This window comes from Diadema setosum, chromosome 8 (genome assembly GCF_964275005.1).
Source record: "Diadema setosum chromosome 8, eeDiaSeto1, whole genome shotgun sequence".
NCBI classification, from domain to species: Eukaryota; Metazoa; Echinodermata; class Echinoidea; order Diadematoida; family Diadematidae; genus Diadema; species Diadema setosum.
In genome coordinates, this window is record NC_092692.1 from 35375000 (window position 1) to 35394902 (window position 19903).

Below are 19903 nucleotides of genomic sequence, written 5' to 3' on the forward strand. Positions count from 1 at the left end.
GATTTTTGCAATCCACAAGTAAGATACAGTATTTCATCTTGAAATGTTGGCAGGTATGCTCTAGTCAGCACAGAGATAGGCTTACAGAGCACTGTGCTTAGCTTGTGGTATCATGTGGTTATGTTACACATGCCCACCATAAAACTGAACAGTTTACAATTGATCAAATATCAGGGTCCATGATACACCATAAGTTTTGTTTAACTGATTACAAGTCAAGTTATTTCTTTACTACTTGAATGAATTCAAATTTACATGCTTCAGAGGGGACTTTAGACTGGCAGTTCCTTGTTGCTTGCCTACATGTACAAGCACTCATTTGCTGCTTAAGTGGCCGCATAGAACAGATCACAATTTGATTCATGTTGATTTTGTTTGTGTCTACTCACAGGAGTAAACCGCAGTTACGATGCAGCGAGTTGGTGCCCTAGTCAGCTGCGGCTGGCTGTCCCGAATCCTGTCCCCTAGTGCCCAGCATCTCAAGGTCCTTGATGCAAGGTGGTACATGCCTGGCAGTGATATCAACTCCCACGCAGAGTACACCAAAGAGCACATACCCGGCGCTGAGTTTTTCGACATCGATGCCTGCACACTCCCCCAGTCGCCGTACTCCCACACCCTCCCCACTCCGGACTTTTTCGCCAACTACGTCGGAAACTTGGGCATCTGCAACGAAACCCATGTCGTGGTCTACGACAACCATGCAGACTTTGGTGTCTTCTCGGCACCACGTGTTTGGTGGCTGTTCCGTGTGTTTGGTCACAACCATGTCTCCGTTCTGAATGGTGGCCTCCCGCAGTGGATCAAGGAAGGCCATCCAGTGGCAAGCTCAAAGGCACCAAGGGATGTGGAAAAGAAGACATTCAATGCGGTACTTCAGCCCCACCTGTTCAAGAGATTTGAGGACATGACTGGCAACCTGGAAAAGAATAAGTTTCAAGTTATGGATGCAAGATCAGCAGCACGGTTTAAGGGAGAGGCTCCTGAACCACGAGAAGGTACAATTTCTTACCTTATGTACTCAACTTGTTTTTTGTTTTTTGTGGGGATTTTTTCTTTTTTTTTTTTTGGTACAAGACTAGTTAACATAATATTAAAGTCATTTTGCATTGGAGAAACATTTTAAAGGGGGTACAAACATGTACATGAATGCAAATGTTAGATGGGTGGAAGACAACGTGTTCAGTTATTTTAGTGGTAATGATTATTTTTGTGTTTGTCATGGTTTGTACAAAGTTTCATCAATGTTTTAACCACTTTTGCCGCTTTCTCTCAGAATTATCTTTCTTTGCAGCACAGAGTACTATGCTGTTTTCGTAAAGCTTTTAAATGGCAGTATTAGCTGAGGTTATCAAACGGACTGTACAGTACTGGTTGAGGTGGGAATTCAGGTTTATAACATTCCTAAGTGATATAATGAGAAACCTCTTGTGAAATATGAAATAGCATGTAATTTTAAGAAGGATTCAAAGTTTATTTGACAAAAATTGGTTTACAAATGGCTGAGATATCAAAAAAAGTGATAATAATAAAAGGTGATAGGCCATGCCTTTTATTAGGATCTCTTTGTTTCACCTTGTTTTTGGATATCTCAGCCACTTAAAAACCGATTTTCATCAAATAAACTTTTGATACCCCTTAGAATTGCATGCTCTGTGACATCTCATAGAGTGGTTTCTGAATATCCGCAAAACGTTAAAAGCAAAATCCTCACCTCAACCAGAACTGTACACACCCTTCAAGTCAAACCTCATGTTTAACAGACAATCTACATTGTACATCTTTTGGCTTTTCTCCACCAGGACAGATGCTACTAATTCCCATCATGGCATGTTGGACCACTATAGGCAATTTCAAAGGGATTGGAAGGGATGCTTCTTTTTGATGCAACAAAAAGAAAACAATCATGATCAGTTATTAACAAGCTGGCCTATTGATTGATTACAAAGTCCATGATTACCATGATCTTGATTTCATATTGTCAGATGTAATGCCAATTATTTCTAAGCAGAAAAAAGGCACTTAAGAATGGAATCACTTTTTCGTGTCCTTTAAGCAAAGTAAGATCAACTTCCATGAAAAGGATAGATTCATTTCATTGTAAATTGTTTGGATTCAGTAAAGCTGTTCATGTTAATTCAGTTTCAGTTCATTTTATTTCTCCACTTGTTCAAAAGAATCATACAACAAATTAAAAAATACTGTTCTCATACAATGTAGAATATGATAAAAATACTTAAAGGAATATGATTAAAATAACCATGCGTATTAAGGACAGATATTGTATTTTTAGATTAAAGTGGAGGAGACCATCGTCAATCAATATGCAATCCTCGAATTTCATCAAATTTTGGTCAGGGCCACTTTTTTTGAGGCGGCACAAATCCACTCAAAGGAGCACAAGTGACTACAAAATAATGTGGCCCTGAATGGTTTAATTTTGAAAGGGGCATTCAGGCCAGTGGGATGGGCATGGCGGCAAATTGTCGATGGTTGATGGGTATTTCAAGCGCTGAATATGACTTCATGTCTCTGTTTTCAATCAGTTGATATGATGTGTCTGTTTTCTCTTTTCTTTTGAGATTACAAGCCACCTAAAGTGTAAAAGGTGAAGAGTTTAGGGGGTTAGATGATTCCTTAAACGTGTGTCTTCCTGTCCATCATCTGCAGGTCTATGCAGGGGCCACATGCCCAGGTCCATCAACGTCCCGTTCTCCTCACTCCTCAACAGCAAGGATGCCGAGCAGTCGCCCCGCCTCATGAAGTCGCCCGCCGAGCTCCAGGAGATCTTCACCTCCCGGGGCATCGACCTCTCCCAACCCTTAACCGCCTCCTGCGGCTCGGGCATCACGGCCTGCATCCAGACCCTGGCGGCGTTTGAGGTGGGCAAGAAGAACGTGGCGATGTACGATGGATCGTGGGAGGAATATGCGCAGCGTGCCACGCCCGACCAGATGGTGGTCTGCAACCCAGAAGAGGCCAGTGCTGGCTGAACTGAGAAAATGTTCATGTCTATTTTGCATTAATCTAGAGAAGTATCGCATCAAACTCTACAACTGGTAATGAGTGGAGAAGGATGTGGAAGTGTGTCAAGGTGTTCATCGTCAAAATCTATTTTGTTCTTCTTGTATTTTGTGTTTGAAGGTGAATAATGTGAACAATATTATCAATATCAAGGTTTCAGTCTAATGTGAGGAAAGTCACCATGTTGTCTTTGTTTCAAGCTACAATGTACTGTATACGCTATAATTTTCGCGTGCATAAATTTTTGCGAATTGCCGATGTCACACATTTTCATGAGTGGTTAAGTTCGCGATTGGGGGACCAGAGAAAATATGAAGTGGCAAAGAAAGTGTGAATTTTCAACTTACTAGCAACGAATGCTACCACAGCGACTGGGCTGTGTATACTAGAGATTCTAGTAGTTAGACGTGGACATGCTATATGTACGTAAACAAGCTTAGCCAGTATGGTCTGTTCGGTAAGCCGTAAAATGATCATATCGTCAAGGCAAGGGATTCATTTTGGAAGGTAATATTTTCGCGTGTTGCTAATTTCGCGAATAGCTCCCGACTCGCAAAATTCGCGAAAATAAAACCCACGCGAGATATATAGTGTATACAGTACTCTGTTTAGGATCTAATTTTATTTTTTTTCACATATATACAAATGTATGTTTTGGGCTAGTGTGACACCAGGGTGGTATTTTGATCTGTGAATACTCCAGGGAGTAGATGCCCACCTGCTTTGTAACTGTGTAGATGCCTAGGTAGTAGGATGTTATTTATTTTTTGTTCAATTTTTCCAAGTGCAACTCTTTGGGGATGTGGAGTGAAGTTTGTCAGGATCTGAATAGTATTGTGAAGGCTGATCCAATAAGTGCATGTAGTGAATCAGTGGGGATGTCTCCCGTAAAAATACGCTCTACGTACATAATGTACCACTGATTTTTCAAATAATATTTTGCACTGCGTCAGACAAGTTATGCAAGATTTTTAAAGAAATTGAATGAAAGGGACCCATTTGTGATGATGTCTTATTTTTATGAGTCCAGCTTGACATTTGTGCAATTAGTGAGGAAGACCCAGATTTCAGTTTCCTTGTGTGATCTACTGCAGAAAAGACAACCTGGGCCCTGTTTCATAAAGCTGTTTGTAAAGTTACGTTATGCACGACTTTACACCCGTCTGAATTATGGCAAGCCGAGTAGGTGTCCTAATTATTGTTGATTTCTATAGCTAAATTTGAAATTTGCAGATTATAATGATTATCTGTACATTATGTTAAAGCATGTTTTTAGTTGAAAGTGTAATTTTGCCCCAATGTACTAGTAGATGAAATATTGACAAACAGTTAAAACGTAAGGGGGAAAAAAATGGGCACACATATTGGCACTTCATATTCCAGTCGTTCATAAAGTTATGCGTAACTTTACGAACAGCTGTATGAAACAATATGGTAACACTATTGCAGGAAGACTTTGATTTATGACAGTTTCAATGTGCAAAGTGAACCTAAATCTGGAAGTACATATATATCGGTCACAAGTGATTTTACTGCCAACTGTTCAAGTTCAAGTCCAGACTTTAAATTGTGCAATGTCCTGAAGTAGGTAAATACGGTAATCCCATTCATACATGCCTGAAGTTGATGGTTTCTCAAAAGCAATTTTTGAAATGTGACGCAAAAACCATGAAATCTTGTATATGGACACACACACACACACAAATAGTCAACTCTCGCAATCCGCTGCGTATTGCAAATTAAGTCCTTGATTTTCTGAAACCATCATGATAATTTGCCTTTTATGCAGTGTATATAGAACAGTACACACACACACACACACACACACACACACACACACACAATCTTACACGTGTACAACACATGTGCACACCAGAGCACTCCAGGGGTTGCATTTTTCTTTTGCCATGTGTGAACAATGGCAAATAGAATTTTTTGCACTATTGTCAAATATTTGCACTATTGTCACTGCAATGGGTAAACCAATAAATTTTGTGTTTCTTCCTGTCTTCCTGTAGTTTGGTACCGGCCATGAGCTGGGGTTCAGCAACTGTAATAGATATGCCTTTTGATATGCAAGATATGATATGATATGTGAATCGGGATTTGTGAGAAATTTTTCGCAAGTGGTCAAATTTGCAACCCAGACCCGAAGCAATTGAATGAGAATAAGTACATGTATTATCCCTTTACCAGAGAGCAAAGTTAGCAGTTTCCTACAGAGTAGAAGATGTACATTGCATTTTGTTTTGGGAGACAATATTTTGCCATGTTTACTTTGCAACTACACTTTGTATCAGGTGACTCACAAAGACCAAAAAAAAAAAAAAAAAAAAAACACACACACACACACTGAAATATATGGCATACAAGTATTAAATAATGGTCTACATAAATACTGGTTGTTGATTGGTCATAATGCAGTCACCTGACTAATGCAGCGAGAATCAAAATTGTTATATTGTTAGCAGTGACTACACATTAGGTAATTGATATGATTCTGGACTTTGAATTGTTGTGGATGGGGCTACAATTAAATAATGTGTATTCATGTGGACCATGTAAAATATTGCCTTGTGAATCATTGAAATGATATCACTTTACAGTCTCTGGGGAGTTATATTTTCCCATAGAGACAACATTTTCCCCACAGCACTGCACACTTTGAGAAAATATAACTCCTGCGGGGATATCAGGTGTTACAACTGTATATTGCACCCCTAGAAAGGCAATATATGTATATACTGTTATACAGTACTTTCAGCTGATGTTTGGGATAATATATATACAGGAAAAGTCTCAGAGAATCATACCACAAAAACTGTGGATTGTACCCACCTCTGCTTCTTTGAGTTAGATGCAGACTTTCTGTGACTAAATCACTAGAGAAAATTGGCTGAATGTATTGATTTAATCTAAAAATTTGTTTGGTGGCTCACAGATCCTTTTATAGTACAGTAACCTTTTGTGGGGACTTTCCCATTCAGATTCAAGACTTTCTTTATATGTGGATATTTATTAACATTATCAGCTGCAGTTTTCTGATAATTTGTAAATGGCAAAGGGAAGATTGGTACCGTATTTTTGGTTTAAGGCTCTACAATCTGTCTAAAAGGCATGCAGGAGATCACAGATGAATCTGTTTGAGTAACTTGCAAACATATATGCAAGATGCTCTTTAGAAATTGAAAATAGAATGCATATTTAACCCATTGAGGATGAATCCCGGGTATACTCGGGCAGGTACACTGTATCTATGGAAAATGAGTGTTATATCAAAATCGGTATGTCCTCACGTATTGTTTTGTATGCACTGTATGTCTTCCAATATGAAAAGCTTCCTGAATGTGGGATTGTGTCAAAGAGAATACAAGAATATAGCAGAGAATTTTGCCCATGGCATTAAAACTGATTAAAAATGATATTCATAAGGATCATAGATCATATGAGATTAAGTTTTGAAGTTATTATACTTTCTGAAGAGAGAAGCCAAGACATATATTACAAACTGCCTTTTGAAGAAAAAGAAATGTGTACAGATATTTGATATCAAAAAAAAAAAAATACTACATGTGGTTGCAAAATTACAATATATTGTACTCATAAGCAAACATTTTATCGTAGTTGGAATGTAAAGATTATCAAGATTTGTTGGGAATGTTGGAGTTTGTTTTTTCTTTTACAATTTTCTTATTCTATGTCTCAGTGTCTGAAAGTACTAATGAAGCATTATCTGCCTCTTACACAAAACTCACTGTCATTTCATTTTGTTTCCTTATCTCTCAAGTTGAATGAAGTGATTTTGAAGTACATTGTACATGCTGAAGTAATTTCCTATCTGTAGAATGCATTATTTGCAAATCTTGTGAAGAAAAGTGTGCTTGTTCAAGGATGTGTAACGAAGACTAACTGTGATGAAAATAACAAAGCCATTAATATTGTTGAATGACGGGCCTAATGTTGCTTTATACTCTGTGTTACCTAACAAATACATACTATGCATTAACTCTGGGTACATGTACCGGTACATCATTATTTGCACCTTTCTCCAGCAGGTGAATTTTCTCTAGTCTTAAAGCTGTGATAGCACTGGTTCAGTAGGAGGATGGGGCAAATCATGCATTGGAACCTTGTTACAAAGATGTCAGATTTAACCAAACCCTCTATGAATGACAAGACAATTTTGCAGCTCCCAACTCTTTTATGTATATTTTTTCTTTGTTTTTATACCCTGACATAGTGAGAAATCTTATATACTAAATGTATTAAGGTAGTTGTTGTGGTTTTTAGGTTCTCATTACAACGTTCCCCTGTATAACCAACAGTCACTGATGGTCATGCAACACTTTGCAACCTTGATGAAATCATCAGCAAGAAAAAGTAGCTGAAAAAAATATGAAGTCTTCACCCATTGACTTCACATCTTCCAAAATGCTGAAGATGGCAGTATTGGTTCACATGATTAATTGCAAACTGTTCTAAATACAATGTATCTCACTTTGTCTTTATAAAGAGTGTTTGCCTTTATTCCACACACCGCTGGTAACCTCAGCAGAAAACAATGTACTATCAGCAGCTACATCAGACGGCCATTCTACCTGAGATGTTTGACTATAACAGATGTAAAAATGGAAAATACTTTGGCAGACCGTCCATGGTTTTTCTTTATAAACATATCCATAATAACCTCATTGTCATGTTGAAATGTGTCTTTCCCTATACATATACATGTAGGAATTTCATTATAAAGAGGTTTTGCAAGGTTCCAAATCTTTATATTTCTTTCCCTGATATTGTGAAGAACCTGATACATCAAAATAATTGTCATAGTGTTATAGGTCGTCATTATATCAAGGTTATTGTATGTATATTTTGCAGCAGATGTTACTACACACTGTTTTATCTAATCGTGACGCAATTCAAGGGACAGCATTTCAACTTGCACTAATAGGTCAAAGACAAGCTTTCATTTCGACTTCCTTTCTATGATGTCACTCTAAAGTCCCGATGGAATGCATTATGTTATGTGTATGCAAATTTGTCTGATTTGATTCGATTTGATTTCTGCATTTTCAAATAAGAAAAGCTCATAATTTCATGCATAACTCTGGAGCAACTCTGGCTCAATAGCAAACTAATGACTGCACAGACATTTTAGCTTGTATATGTGGTAACAACTGCAGTAGTAGAACGATGATGTTGTGTTGTTTGCCATTCATGTATAATTGCGGTGTGCTGTTATAGCAATATTTTTTCAAAAAGCAAATGCCTTGAAGAAATTAAATGACACATCAAAAGTATGTGAACTTTAAATGCAGTGTTTAGTCATGTCTATTTATAGCGTCATTCTTCTGCACATTGATAAAATACCAAGTGATAATTCTTTATTGATTCATTGTTACAAATCCAAAGTTGATTTAGCGGTTCGCACGGCTATGCATGTTTTTTAAAGAAATCATGTATATTTGAGCTGGTGCGTGCATGATAATGTGTGTGAGTAAGAGATACTTTGTGTATGTGTGTGTGTGTGTGTGTATGTGTGTGTGTCTGTGTGTCTATTGATACATTGTATGAAACCCAGTATTAAGGGAAGTGCAGCAGATTACATAATTATTTTGAGCCAAAAAGGGGATGAACGAGTCTGTATATAACATGCTTTGTGGTTTTCCATTGTTTTATGCTTTTGTTTGTAATGTACAGGGGAACACAGGCCTACATGATTATAACGTTATCTATGTGTATAAGCCACATTATGTTTTGCGATGTAATGAAACTCTAAAAATGAAACAACAAACCTCAGACGGTCAAAAAAATGTGAGATTATCGTGCTGCATATGATCACTATTTTTTCAGGTTGACTTTGATAAACAAATTTTCCAAAAGAAAAAAAAAATCTCAGTTGAAAAATCCTATCTTTTCAAGGAATGTCTCCTTAACCTTGTTAGATATCAAATAACATGGGCCGTTTATCGGTTCAGCGGCCCCCGAATAATACTCTTTTAACTAGAAACCTTTGTAAACTGACGAAACACGCAGATTCAGTCTTTTTTTTTTACAAAATCATCTTTTTGCCTTAAGTTGGCACTTCCGATAGGCAGGGAAAGTACACTATGCGGGGGAAAACACACCTGTTGACTGTGCTTCTGCATCGAATAGGTTCACCTTTTGAATCTCCGTAAAACAAGGGGGTAACATTTCCATAGAGTACAGTTCACTCCCAATCCTTTAATTAGTTTTCATATGTGATTTTTGCAAAAGGTTCTTCACTTGTTTTGTTATACACAGCAGCGAACAACCACGCATACACTCACAAACACTCACTGGTCTTTACCTGGCTCCCTCTCTCTTTACTTCTTTCTATCCAATTCAATTCATTTATTTTCATTCTCTTTTTTCTTTCAACAAAACATAACACAAAGTAATTCAGGAATTCTATTATAAGCATATTATACATTACAATTACGAAAAATAAATGATAGTCAATAAATAAATAAAGATAAATTATGTATACATACCGGAAAATACAAAGTTATGTTTAGAGGGGGAAAAGAGAACTGAGATATCCACTAAAAACTCTATATCTATTAGTGTTAGAGTTTATAGCCCGCTAAAATCTGAACAAGTATGTCTTCCTATATTCCTGTAAGTTCCATTTCCCATCCATAATCACTAGAATAAGTTATCATCCAATAGCCGTCAATGTGTTTGCGAGTCGATGTCGCGTTTGAGTCAGACTGGTCTTGAATTGAGATGAGTTTATCTTATTTATACACGGGTTAAAAGCCTGCTTTCAGCTGGATAGCCGTGTGTCAGCAAGGCCATGTTTTACATCGAATAACAAAGCATACACACAGCGAAAATGCAGACATCATTACAATGATTCAAAATGAAAACCAACAACCACTATGTAAGTGGTAAACAGATGTTTACAAACTTGAAAAGAATTCGATATGCTTATATGGACTCATTAAAGGATTTCCGGTAACTTCATGATCACTTTTGTAAAACTTTTTATGTCATTTATAATTCTTAAATGAACAAGGAGGTATCACCAAACACTATCTCATTGTCTGTATACCATCTGCTACTAGTATATTGCCCCATGACACGGTTGGGGCATATCTGGAGCTAACTAGGGTCGTGAACCGACTCCAGACAAACAATGCCTATTCACCCTCGCCAGTCACCACTCCCACAATCAAAACACAATCAGTATAGAAACTGGCAGAACCTTATAGCAATCCAAACAGTATGATAAGCTGCAGTATAGATTATGATCCCAGGCTTACGACAAAACGTGAACTTCGGACACTATAGTTCGGCTTGCTGTCTACATAATATGATATTCCACACCCGGTTCCGAAAATATTGAACCAACTCGTCGCTTCTAGTCTGTTAGTGAAGCAGAAACGCTCGACTGTATTTTTGTCAATGACAGTCGTCACTGTTGCGTTACTTCGTATAGGACTGCGTCGGTAAGTATGAACAAAAACTGATAGCAGCAGATTTTACAATCTCTGAATAATGTTGCAGCACAATAAGCCTTCTTAATTGTCTCGTGTTTGTACTGTAGTATGCACTAGTGCATACAGTACGTATATCAATGTGCGGCCAGGTCACACGAATTCTTGCCTCCGTGACAAACCTAAATTCTATGCAGGTGTACCGGTAGACCTATGTATGACCTGATATGTCATAGTGAAGATATAGATAGTCTCATGAATTCTGACTTCTGAGTTTTTATTGTCACAAAAAGAGATGTTAGATGTTAAATATCAACATGCAGCCCGAATGTATATATGCATGTGATCGTATCTTTTAAGTCTAGGTTGTTGTTGTTGTTGTTGTTGTTGTTGTTGTTGTTGTTGTTGTTGTTGTTTCTGTTTCTGTTTCTGTTGTTATTGATGTTGTTGCTGTTGTTGTTGTAGAAGTTAGATTTTAAATATCAACATGCAGCCTGAATGTATGGTGATCGTATCTTTTTAGACTAGGTTGTTATTGTTGTTGGTGGTGTTGTTGTCGTCGTCGTCGTTGTTGTTTTGAAGAAAAAAGAATAAAATACGAATCCGATGTACAAAAGTCATAAATTCTCACAGCTGCATTCGAATCGCGCTGAAGGCCCGACGTATTCCTTGTATGATAATCGTGCGTTCATTATGTTATCAATTAAAAGTTCCGATCTACAGGGGAAACGCTCCCCGGCCCCTGATCTTTAATTGTGAACAGAAGTTTGATCATCTACCTTCTCATAATTATGAAGACATGCTAATTAACTGTTAATCGGCAGAATGACAAAAGCATGTAATCTATTAAAAGCAGTGTTTTGTAATATCTATTTTTAGTCTTCCTCATGTGTGTTTAGATTTATACACAGATGAAGTTTTCAATTCATCATTGGTGACTCGGCCGAATAGCATTTTCAACTTGCATCTTACCTCCTAATTCCAAGGTCATCCTTCTCCATCGAAAGCTTAAGCCATTGCAGGCCGCGGGGTTTTCGCCGTTCACAACGATGATTTGGGATTTCCAGAAATGAAATGCATTATGAATGTTCTAAGTGAAAAGACCAAACGTTGAATACATGATAATTTCATTATAGTAAACTTCTGTATTCAACATTCAATTAGGGCCTATATAGTATTGATGGAATACTTTTCAGACGTTGAATCCAGTTCACATGCATCATTGTTACTGTAGGCCCTTTACTTGTGTTTTTCTTTTTGTTTCAAAGTTGCCATTGAATTTGAATTAGTATCAAAACGATGTATTAGGAGTCATCGTATGCTTCATAAAACTGTTCTATACCAGTGTATACACACAGAAACGCGCCAAGCGTAAAACGGATAAATTCATGTCATCGCAGTACTCCTGACCCGACGTCATTCATCTGTGTACAAGCCTCATGAAAAGTTCGATCGCCAACTATACACCGTCCTTGCAATTTATACATGAACTTATATTTGTAGCTACCATTTCAAATCTCTTCTATTCGGCAACCACTGGAAATAGACTTGTTGAGAAATCTTGACCTCTGATCTCGTGCACGATTTGTTGCTTTTGGGGGGATGGAGGGGCTGTATTGCCTATCTTTATAGGCAAACACAAGATATGAGTTGCTGTAAGCTACTGTAGTTGGTTGGGCAAATTGTTTGTTTGTTTGTGTTTTTTTTTTTTTTTGGTTTGTTTGTTGTTGGATTTTTTGTGAATAATATTATGTATGCGTGCGCTGATATGATTCATGGTATAGTACTAGCTAGGTCCCTACAAAGGGTCCGTTGTGCTATATTATGAGCTAACGTCGATCCGTTTGAGTCCCCTTTAAATTGCGAATGAGGATTACCTCTTAAGCCGGAGCAGGGAGGTGAAATCCTCCCTGGACGGAATCACACCAGACGAACATACTTATTAAGGTTCATGAAAGTCGGTTCGACGTGACATAAAAAGAGCTAGGACTTGTACTGTAAGTTTCCCATTTTTATAGACCTGCGACACTAGTCGTAACCACGTATGGCCAAATTTAAATCGAAAAAGGTGATCCATGCAGTCTCCACCCTGTCAGTCTTCCACTTGAAGTCTTTACAAATTTTCACTAAATGTCCCTTTTTGCATGTATTGACATGACAATTTTATTAGGCTACCATAATGATTATATACCGTACGTTTTGTCATGCACCCGAAAGGTCCAAAATGATTTCTATATGGAACATATCCACGTTATGGTGGCGTGCACATTCCTACATTGATCCTCTCAGTGAGAGCTTCATGAACGGGAACTCGTGCATCTTCTTATTAGGAACTTTTATCTTTTTGATTGATAGAGTAAGTGATCTAAAGCTCAAAATGGTGAATATACTGTCATTTAGTTAAGGAGTTCTCTACACTCCTCATCTATATTCATCAATTACGCATCCGTATGAACTAATCTCGCAGTTGAATGATGTGATAACCGTCCTGAGAGCTATCAATATAACTTGCTTATCTTCTTGATTAGTTGGTTAGTATTAATATGACTGTGACCGAGACTGCAGACCTGCTTTAGGTCATGTGCAGGAGGTTGCGCGTCTAGATACGACTTGCAATGGTAAAGGTTTAATGTTCTGCAGTGGCTCGGCAAGAGACATGTTGCACGTTCTCTGTCACTGTAATTGCTCTGGTTCAATTTATGCGAACTAACAGCTCAATATCTTTCTTTTACGTGTTCAGATTCTAAAATGGCATCAGGAAATACTGTTCCCGCCTTGGTGAGCGTGAAGTGGTTGGCAGACGCCCTGAAGAGTGGGACGACGCCAGAAGGCCGCCCTCTACGAGTGCTGGATGCCACATGGCTGGGGATGTTGAACGAGGGGCGAGAGGCGTACAGCAAGCAGCATATACCCGGGAGCGTCTACGCCGATGGCAACGTTTGCCGCGATAAAACGTCGGGGTACTACTTCACCATTCCTTCTGCCGAGAACTTTGCGGAGTTTGCCGGCAAGATGTGGGGCGTGGACGGAAACACCCATGTGGTCGTGTACGAGAACGACCCTTTCTACAAGATCATGACGGCGCCAAGGGTGTGGTGGCTTTTCCGCCTATACGGACACGACGCCGTGTCCGTTCTCGACGGAGGGTTGCAGCAGTGGTTAGCCGACGGTCAACCGGTCACGGACAAGGCCACACCCGACCCCAAGCCCATGACCTTCCCGCTGGCGGCAAAGCGAGGCCACTTGTACAAGTCGTACGAAGACGTCTTGCAGAATCAGTCCCAGCCGAAGTTCCAGCTAATGGACAGCCGCCCCGTCGAGTGGTATGATGGTACGAATCCCAGCCCATACCCAGGTACGCGTTAATTCTTAATCACCGTACGTACTTACGAATATCGCAGTTTTCAACTAGAGGCACTCTTGATTGGGCTAAACGCCGTCACGGCCATAATCGCCGACGTCACAGAAACGCACCCTCATATTTGAAAAATCCCGAATTCGGAACATGATCGGGATCACTCTCAAAATTTAGTCACCTGTCCCTTTAACCACAACGGGGGACCTATCCTGTAGATTTCAACACAATGTTGTATAAAACGTTTTGACTAATATTGCTAACAGACAAATATTAATGAAACGAAATGAAATGAATGAAATAAGCACACAGACACACGCCGGTAAAATCATAAACTCCTTCGCAGAGGTAATGAAAAATAACTGTCAGCGAAGTTCGGCAATTTCTGAAACTGAGTCACTTCAAAAGTAAAAGAATGTGCAGAGACTCCAACCCCAAGCACCTTCTGATCTGGAGATTCTCCCGCCCGAAACCCCTAGCAAACGGGAGACTCTAAGTTGATGCGTGCGAAGCGCGAAGTTCCTAGGGTTCTAGATGCTCTCTGGTGCTATCTAAGGCTTATTTTATCAACATACAGCAATACTGAGCCAATAAGTAAAAAATCCTTTCCAACGGGAGACACAGAGCCAGGGCGGGAGAAATTAAATCTCAAGCGGGAGAACGGGAGATTTTGCAAAAATGGGTTTTCGGCGGGAGATCTCCCGTCGAAACCGGGAGAGTTGGAGTCTCTGAATGTGGTTCTTCTCTTGTCTCATAATTTTGTTTCTTATCACTCCTCCACACCAGGTATCAAACTCGGTATCATCAAGACCGCCACCAACATCCCCTTCCCAAACGTCCTCCGAGAAGGCTCGAGCAGGTTCAAATCCCAAAACGACCTCCGGACCCTCTTCGAGTCGCACCACATCGATTTATCGAAGCCGCTGACGTCGACTTGCTTCGTCGGCATTACCGCCTGCATCCTGGCCCTGAGCGCCTTCGTGGTGGGGAAGGAGGACGTGGCCGTGTTTGATGGCTCGTGGGACGAGTACTCGCAGAAAGCGCCCGAAAACACGATGACACTTTACGAACTTAAACAGGCCTAATGCCACATTTTTTTCACACGTTTTCTTCGTCTTCTGCCGCAGCTGCTACTGCTAAGAAAATTGTGATATTTTACGGGAGAAATGATTTCGTAAACATTTTTATTACGATTCCGACACCAACTGACCTCAAAGTGGCCAGTCTTGATTTATCGAATAATTAATGAATCATTTATATATATATATATATATATATATATATATATATATGTATATATATATATATATATATATATATATATATATATATATAGGCCCTAATAGTGCAATTAAATCATGTTTCTTTGTCTTTGGAAAGAATAACTTGACTTGACGAAAGCCAGAAAGGGTCTAAACTGTCACAATCCATGTTCAAAAGTGATTTTATTGCAGAACACATTTTGAAACACCATGTAGACAATGATTTTGACTACATTGTAGATCATTATTAATCCTTCAGAATGACAACATCGGTACATTCTTGACAATCGATCGTCACTTTTTGTACTATTGGCAATATTAGTCCGATAAGAATTGAACTTTCTTCCACGCAAACCTTGTGAGAGTAGTCTCTTAGAAAAATAGGTCCAAGTGCACCTTTACGTGTGACACAATATTGTAGCATTTTTCATACGGGTGCAACTGTGCACCTTTCATACCAGTGAGCACAGGTGCTCACTCGCCTGAAAGGTGCAAAGTTGCACCCGTAAAGGTGCTATGATAATGTGTGTCACACGTGTAAAGATGCAAAGTCGGACCTTTTCTTAGAGTGTACTGTTATTCCTAAATGAATCTTCTTTGAACTCATGACAGTGATCTGGTTATAAACATACGCGATTCGGTGAAAATTCGAGCAAAATCTGACGGATTTTACAATGGTTTACAGTGTCCAGGCTTCGTTGGACAGTGTATTTAGTTACGAAAATGAAAACAAGAGCTGAGCTGCATGCTCCTACAAAGTGCCATCAGTGCCACTAATATAGTGTTTCATCAAATTTCTTTTTATTCCATTTCCAACAACACAAAACAAATACGTACATGTAAAAACACAAAATCAGTACAACGTGTATTGACAGAAAAAAAAAATACTGTGGCCTTTCTGATTAAATACTGAATTAAAATTAGCATTTTTGGAAATGAAGGCGACAAGCTGAAAAGCAAAACTTGCATTTTGCATGCTCCTCGTGGGCAGTAATTGATTATGGAACTGAACTATTAAAACTCAGGCAAAGTGCCTTAAAAGAAAAAAAAAACACATAGTGCAAAAGTGAAGCTATGAAAAAATAACTGCTTTCAAGTACTCGAAAATCTGACAGTCACTGTTATCTCTGTGTAAGGATAAAGAATAAATTGTTGCAATACACAATTGTTAGATTAACGAATCAGCGAACTACATGTATTTGATATCTATAGGTGACAGCTGTTCGCACTTCGCAGATATTTTAACGGTGACTTTTATAATTGTCAACATTTTGTATAACTCGATGTTCTCAATCCATTTAAACATCATTATAAAGCTCAGTCAACGAAGTGAAACAGAATCAAATAAATGAATAAATGTAGCCACCAGTGTTCGACAGCGCATTGATTTGTCAGTAACTTCTTTAACGGGTCGCGAGCATATCAAAGTAGTCGTCGGACTTTTACGGGGGTGAACTTGAAAGAAGTCATCTTGGTTGTCATGGCCGCACAATTGTGACGACATTGAAGATAGGTCTAGGCATTGACACATATGTGCCAACGAGTAATCCCCTTAATAACTGCAACAAGCGATTACAATCGCTCTCATAGATTACGCAATAATGTTACAATGTCGTCAGACTTGCTGAGAATATTTCGGAATTCAACAAGTTATATTCCACTTCATTGTTGCCGATTTACTTCAGTAAGTTAAAGACAAAAACAAAACAAAAAAGAACACAAAGATATCATATTGATGTATGTGACATGATTGTTTTAAAATTTCTTTCATCTTATCTAGGTCAAGGAGGTGTGATACCTCCTTTTTATTGTTTTGTTAAACCATTTTTGATGAGTTATATGGTAAACGTAAATCTGTCGTTTGCTTTCAGCGACACTGTCTTTAAGAAAAAAAAAGAAAAGTTGCAAAATGTTGGGGGAGATGAAGAAGTCATACAGGCCTCACACAAGCGAATAAAATGCACAAGTCTGACCCTAATCACTTTCGTACCAATGATACTAAAATAAATCTGGAAAGAGAAATCTAACAAATAATAAGCCATATAATGATCGTGTCAAAATCTGTAATTAGATGTGGCTGATAAGGGTAAGTACTCCTCTACAAAATACACCTCATTTGTATGCTGGAAACGATTTCTTTTGAATATTTATGAGAAAGAACGAAAAAAATTTGAGTGATAAAACAGTAGTCTTTCTTTAAGGACCTCTGAGTTCTTACAAAGTGACAAGATGTTTTTGTCCCTCGCGAACGACGACGAAAGCCGAGCGAATGTCGACGGTAGTTGGCGCTTTCCATCAGGACTGTACATTGCAGATATACACCTCCCTCCCTTGTTCGAGAGGAGTGAGCAATTCTGTATACACATGAAAAGTTTGTTTGCAAAAACCGATAAGTCCATATTTGCCAAATGGAGATATTTGCGATTAAAGGTCAAGAAAAATAGAGAGAATAATAAGAAAATTTTTGCTTCTTTTGACCATAACTTCAAAAATGTATGCTTATATGTAGTGACCAATATATCATTTAAAAGGTATTATTTTGTACTTTATGACAGAGACCATACTTCAAAATCTTCAAAAATGGACTTATCGGTTTTTGCGAACAAACTCTTCACATGTATCTTGTTCACTTTGAATTTTGAAAAACAAAAATCAAATGAACAGAGTTATTCAAGATTCATCAAAGTCGGGCATGATACAAGAAATCTATAACACTCAATAGTTTCATTTTTTTCACAGAATACATGTAACTTGGAAGAGGCGATGACGTCATCAATTCATAAATCAATTCAATTCAATTCAATGCACTTTTTTATTTCATTTTAAGACAAGAACATATAAACATAACTTTTTTGATAACGGAAAATAAGGTGCGCAAAACTATGCAGGATAAAAAGAATGCACAACTCTCCCATTACTCTGCTATACACAAACTAGTACTGATTATATTCATGTCTTGTCTTTCATCTTTTAATGTCATTCATTTTTCTTTTCCAACAAAATCATTTACAATAATAAGCACAACATTATATGAATACAAACCATTTCAATCACCCACAACTGTAAGTGGATTGTTCTACTCGTATTATGGTAAAGGTGGTAATTTGGCGTAGCGACTTAGCAACTTAGATGATTTAGCAACAGCAGATTATTTACTCCTCAGTAGTTATCGTTGCTTGATTTTTGCAAACCTACAATCTATACTAAGATAGATATTATTCTATTATCGAACTGTAGCAAAGATTAATGTACATTTTAGTGGGAGCCCTCTATAATTCTGAGCTCCAGCTCTCTATCCTTAAAGTTCTTTAGTCTGAAAATGACATAAGATTCTTTATTCCGAAGATTCATTAATCCGAAAACGAAATAAGGTTGTTAGTCCGAACATTTTTCCATTTCCGGACAAACAAAACTTATTTGATATTCGGACTGTCGAACCTTCAGAATATAACGAACATCACCCGTAATTCTGTTCATCGGAAGGTTCTTTGTATTTTATCAAAGGCAAAATGACCACTGGGTAGGGATTGTGCTTCAAAGAAGTAGTTTCTCGCCACCACAGCTTTATCAAATCCTACAATATCATCACATCTGTCGCATAATTCTTATTGTAATTCTGAGTTTTTTTCCTATTCTTTTCTCTTTTTGTATGTCATGTAGTGATTTACTGATTTGGCTCAGTCGGTGTAGCGCGTCTGCCTCCAGATCAAAAGGACCCGGATTCGATTAGAGTTTAAAGGTTGTGTACAGTTCTGGTTGAAGTGAGGATTTAGCTTTTAATGTTTTGTGAGATATTCAGAAACCACTCTATGATGTCGATGTCGAAGAGCATACAATTCTAAGGGGTAATCAACAGTTTATTTGATGAAAATCGGTTTTGAAATGGCGGAGATAATATATCCAAAAACAAGGTGAAACATAGAGATCCTAATAAAAGGCGTGGCCTGTCGCCTCTTATCACTTTTTTTTTTGGATATCTCAGCCGTTTGAATAAACGTTAAATCCTTCTTAAAATCACATGCTCTTTCATATTTCATAAGAGGTTTCTCATGATCTCACTTAGGAATGTTCAAAACTTGAATCCCCACCTCAACCAGTACTGTACAGTCCCTTTAACTGAGCGATGTTGTGGGTATTCATACCCACCAACCCCCCCCCCCCCCCCCCCCCTCCAAGGCGATGATATGGTTCAGTCGGTATAGCGCGTCTGCCTCCTGATCAAAACTGCCCGGGTTGTATAGATTCCAGGGTCTAATTGAGCAATGTTGTGTGTAGTCAAAATAATACGAAGAGGTTGTTTTTTTCTCTTTTTGCGATGATAATGTTCTCTTTATATATGAGGAAAATGTCTTTCTCAGGCGAGTATACCATAGTTTAAGTAGCGTGATTTCAAAGTTTGATATAACATTAAAAGAGCGTTTTTAGAAAGGCATAATTTCACTTTATTTGGCACATTTGATACCAAAATTTCAAGAAATAGTGCAACGTGATAGAATCGATATGTAGACTCTAAGAGAGTTTACCATCAAAAATCAAACCTAAGAATTTGATTGACGGGTCTTCTTCTATACAGTATCATCCAGGAAACTACTAAATATTTCTCGGTATTCATTTTCCAGGGAGTTACTAAAAAGCATGCATTTAGTGTTTAAATATTCATAGACGATTTATAGGCTCGTATCCATTAAATTAATATTGTCGGTTCAATATATGAAGTATCAATCAATATATCAGGATCGGAGTTAGAGAGAAACACATTAGAATCTTCAAATGATAAGAGAGAACGAAAACTTGATGAA

At 38.1% G+C, this 19903-nt stretch overlaps 2 protein-coding genes across 2 annotated transcripts; both read left to right on the top strand.

Moving 5' to 3' along the window:
* The first annotated feature begins 389 nt into the window (after positions 1 to 389).
* Positions 390 to 3230, top strand: LOC140231944 (3-mercaptopyruvate sulfurtransferase-like). The gene is made up of 2 exons (XM_072312091.1): positions 390 to 998; positions 2671 to 3230. The coding sequence occupies exons 1-2, from the start codon at positions 410 to 412 to the stop codon at positions 2991 to 2993; spliced, it is 912 nt and encodes a 303-aa protein (XP_072168192.1). The 5' UTR covers positions 390 to 409; the 3' UTR covers positions 2994 to 3230.
* A 9800-nt stretch (positions 3231 to 13030) lies between these two features.
* LOC140231987 (thiosulfate sulfurtransferase-like) lies at positions 13031 to 15091 on the top strand. Its single transcript, XM_072312138.1, has 2 exons — positions 13031 to 13842; positions 14629 to 15091. Exons 1-2 carry the CDS (start codon positions 13236 to 13238, stop codon positions 14925 to 14927), a joined length of 906 nt encoding a protein of 301 aa, XP_072168239.1. The 5' UTR covers positions 13031 to 13235; the 3' UTR covers positions 14928 to 15091.
* The last annotated feature ends 4812 nt before the right edge of the window (positions 15092 to 19903 follow it).

Bases quoted from the DNA above. Each gene is read 5' to 3' on its own strand.
- LOC140231944 (XM_072312091.1), top strand. From the start codon at position 410: ATGCAGCGAGTTGGTGCCCTAGTCAGCTGCGGCTGGCTGTCCCGAATC. The intron at 999-2,670 runs GTACAATTTCTT...CATCATCTGCAG, and splicing joins GGCTCCTGAACCACGAGAAG to GTCTATGCAGGGGCCACATG.
- LOC140231987 (XM_072312138.1), top strand. From the start codon at position 13,236: ATGGCATCAGGAAATACTGTTCCCGCCTTGGTGAGCGTGAAGTGGTTG. The intron at 13,843-14,628 runs GTACGCGTTAAT...CCTCCACACCAG, and splicing joins GAATCCCAGCCCATACCCAG to GTATCAAACTCGGTATCATC.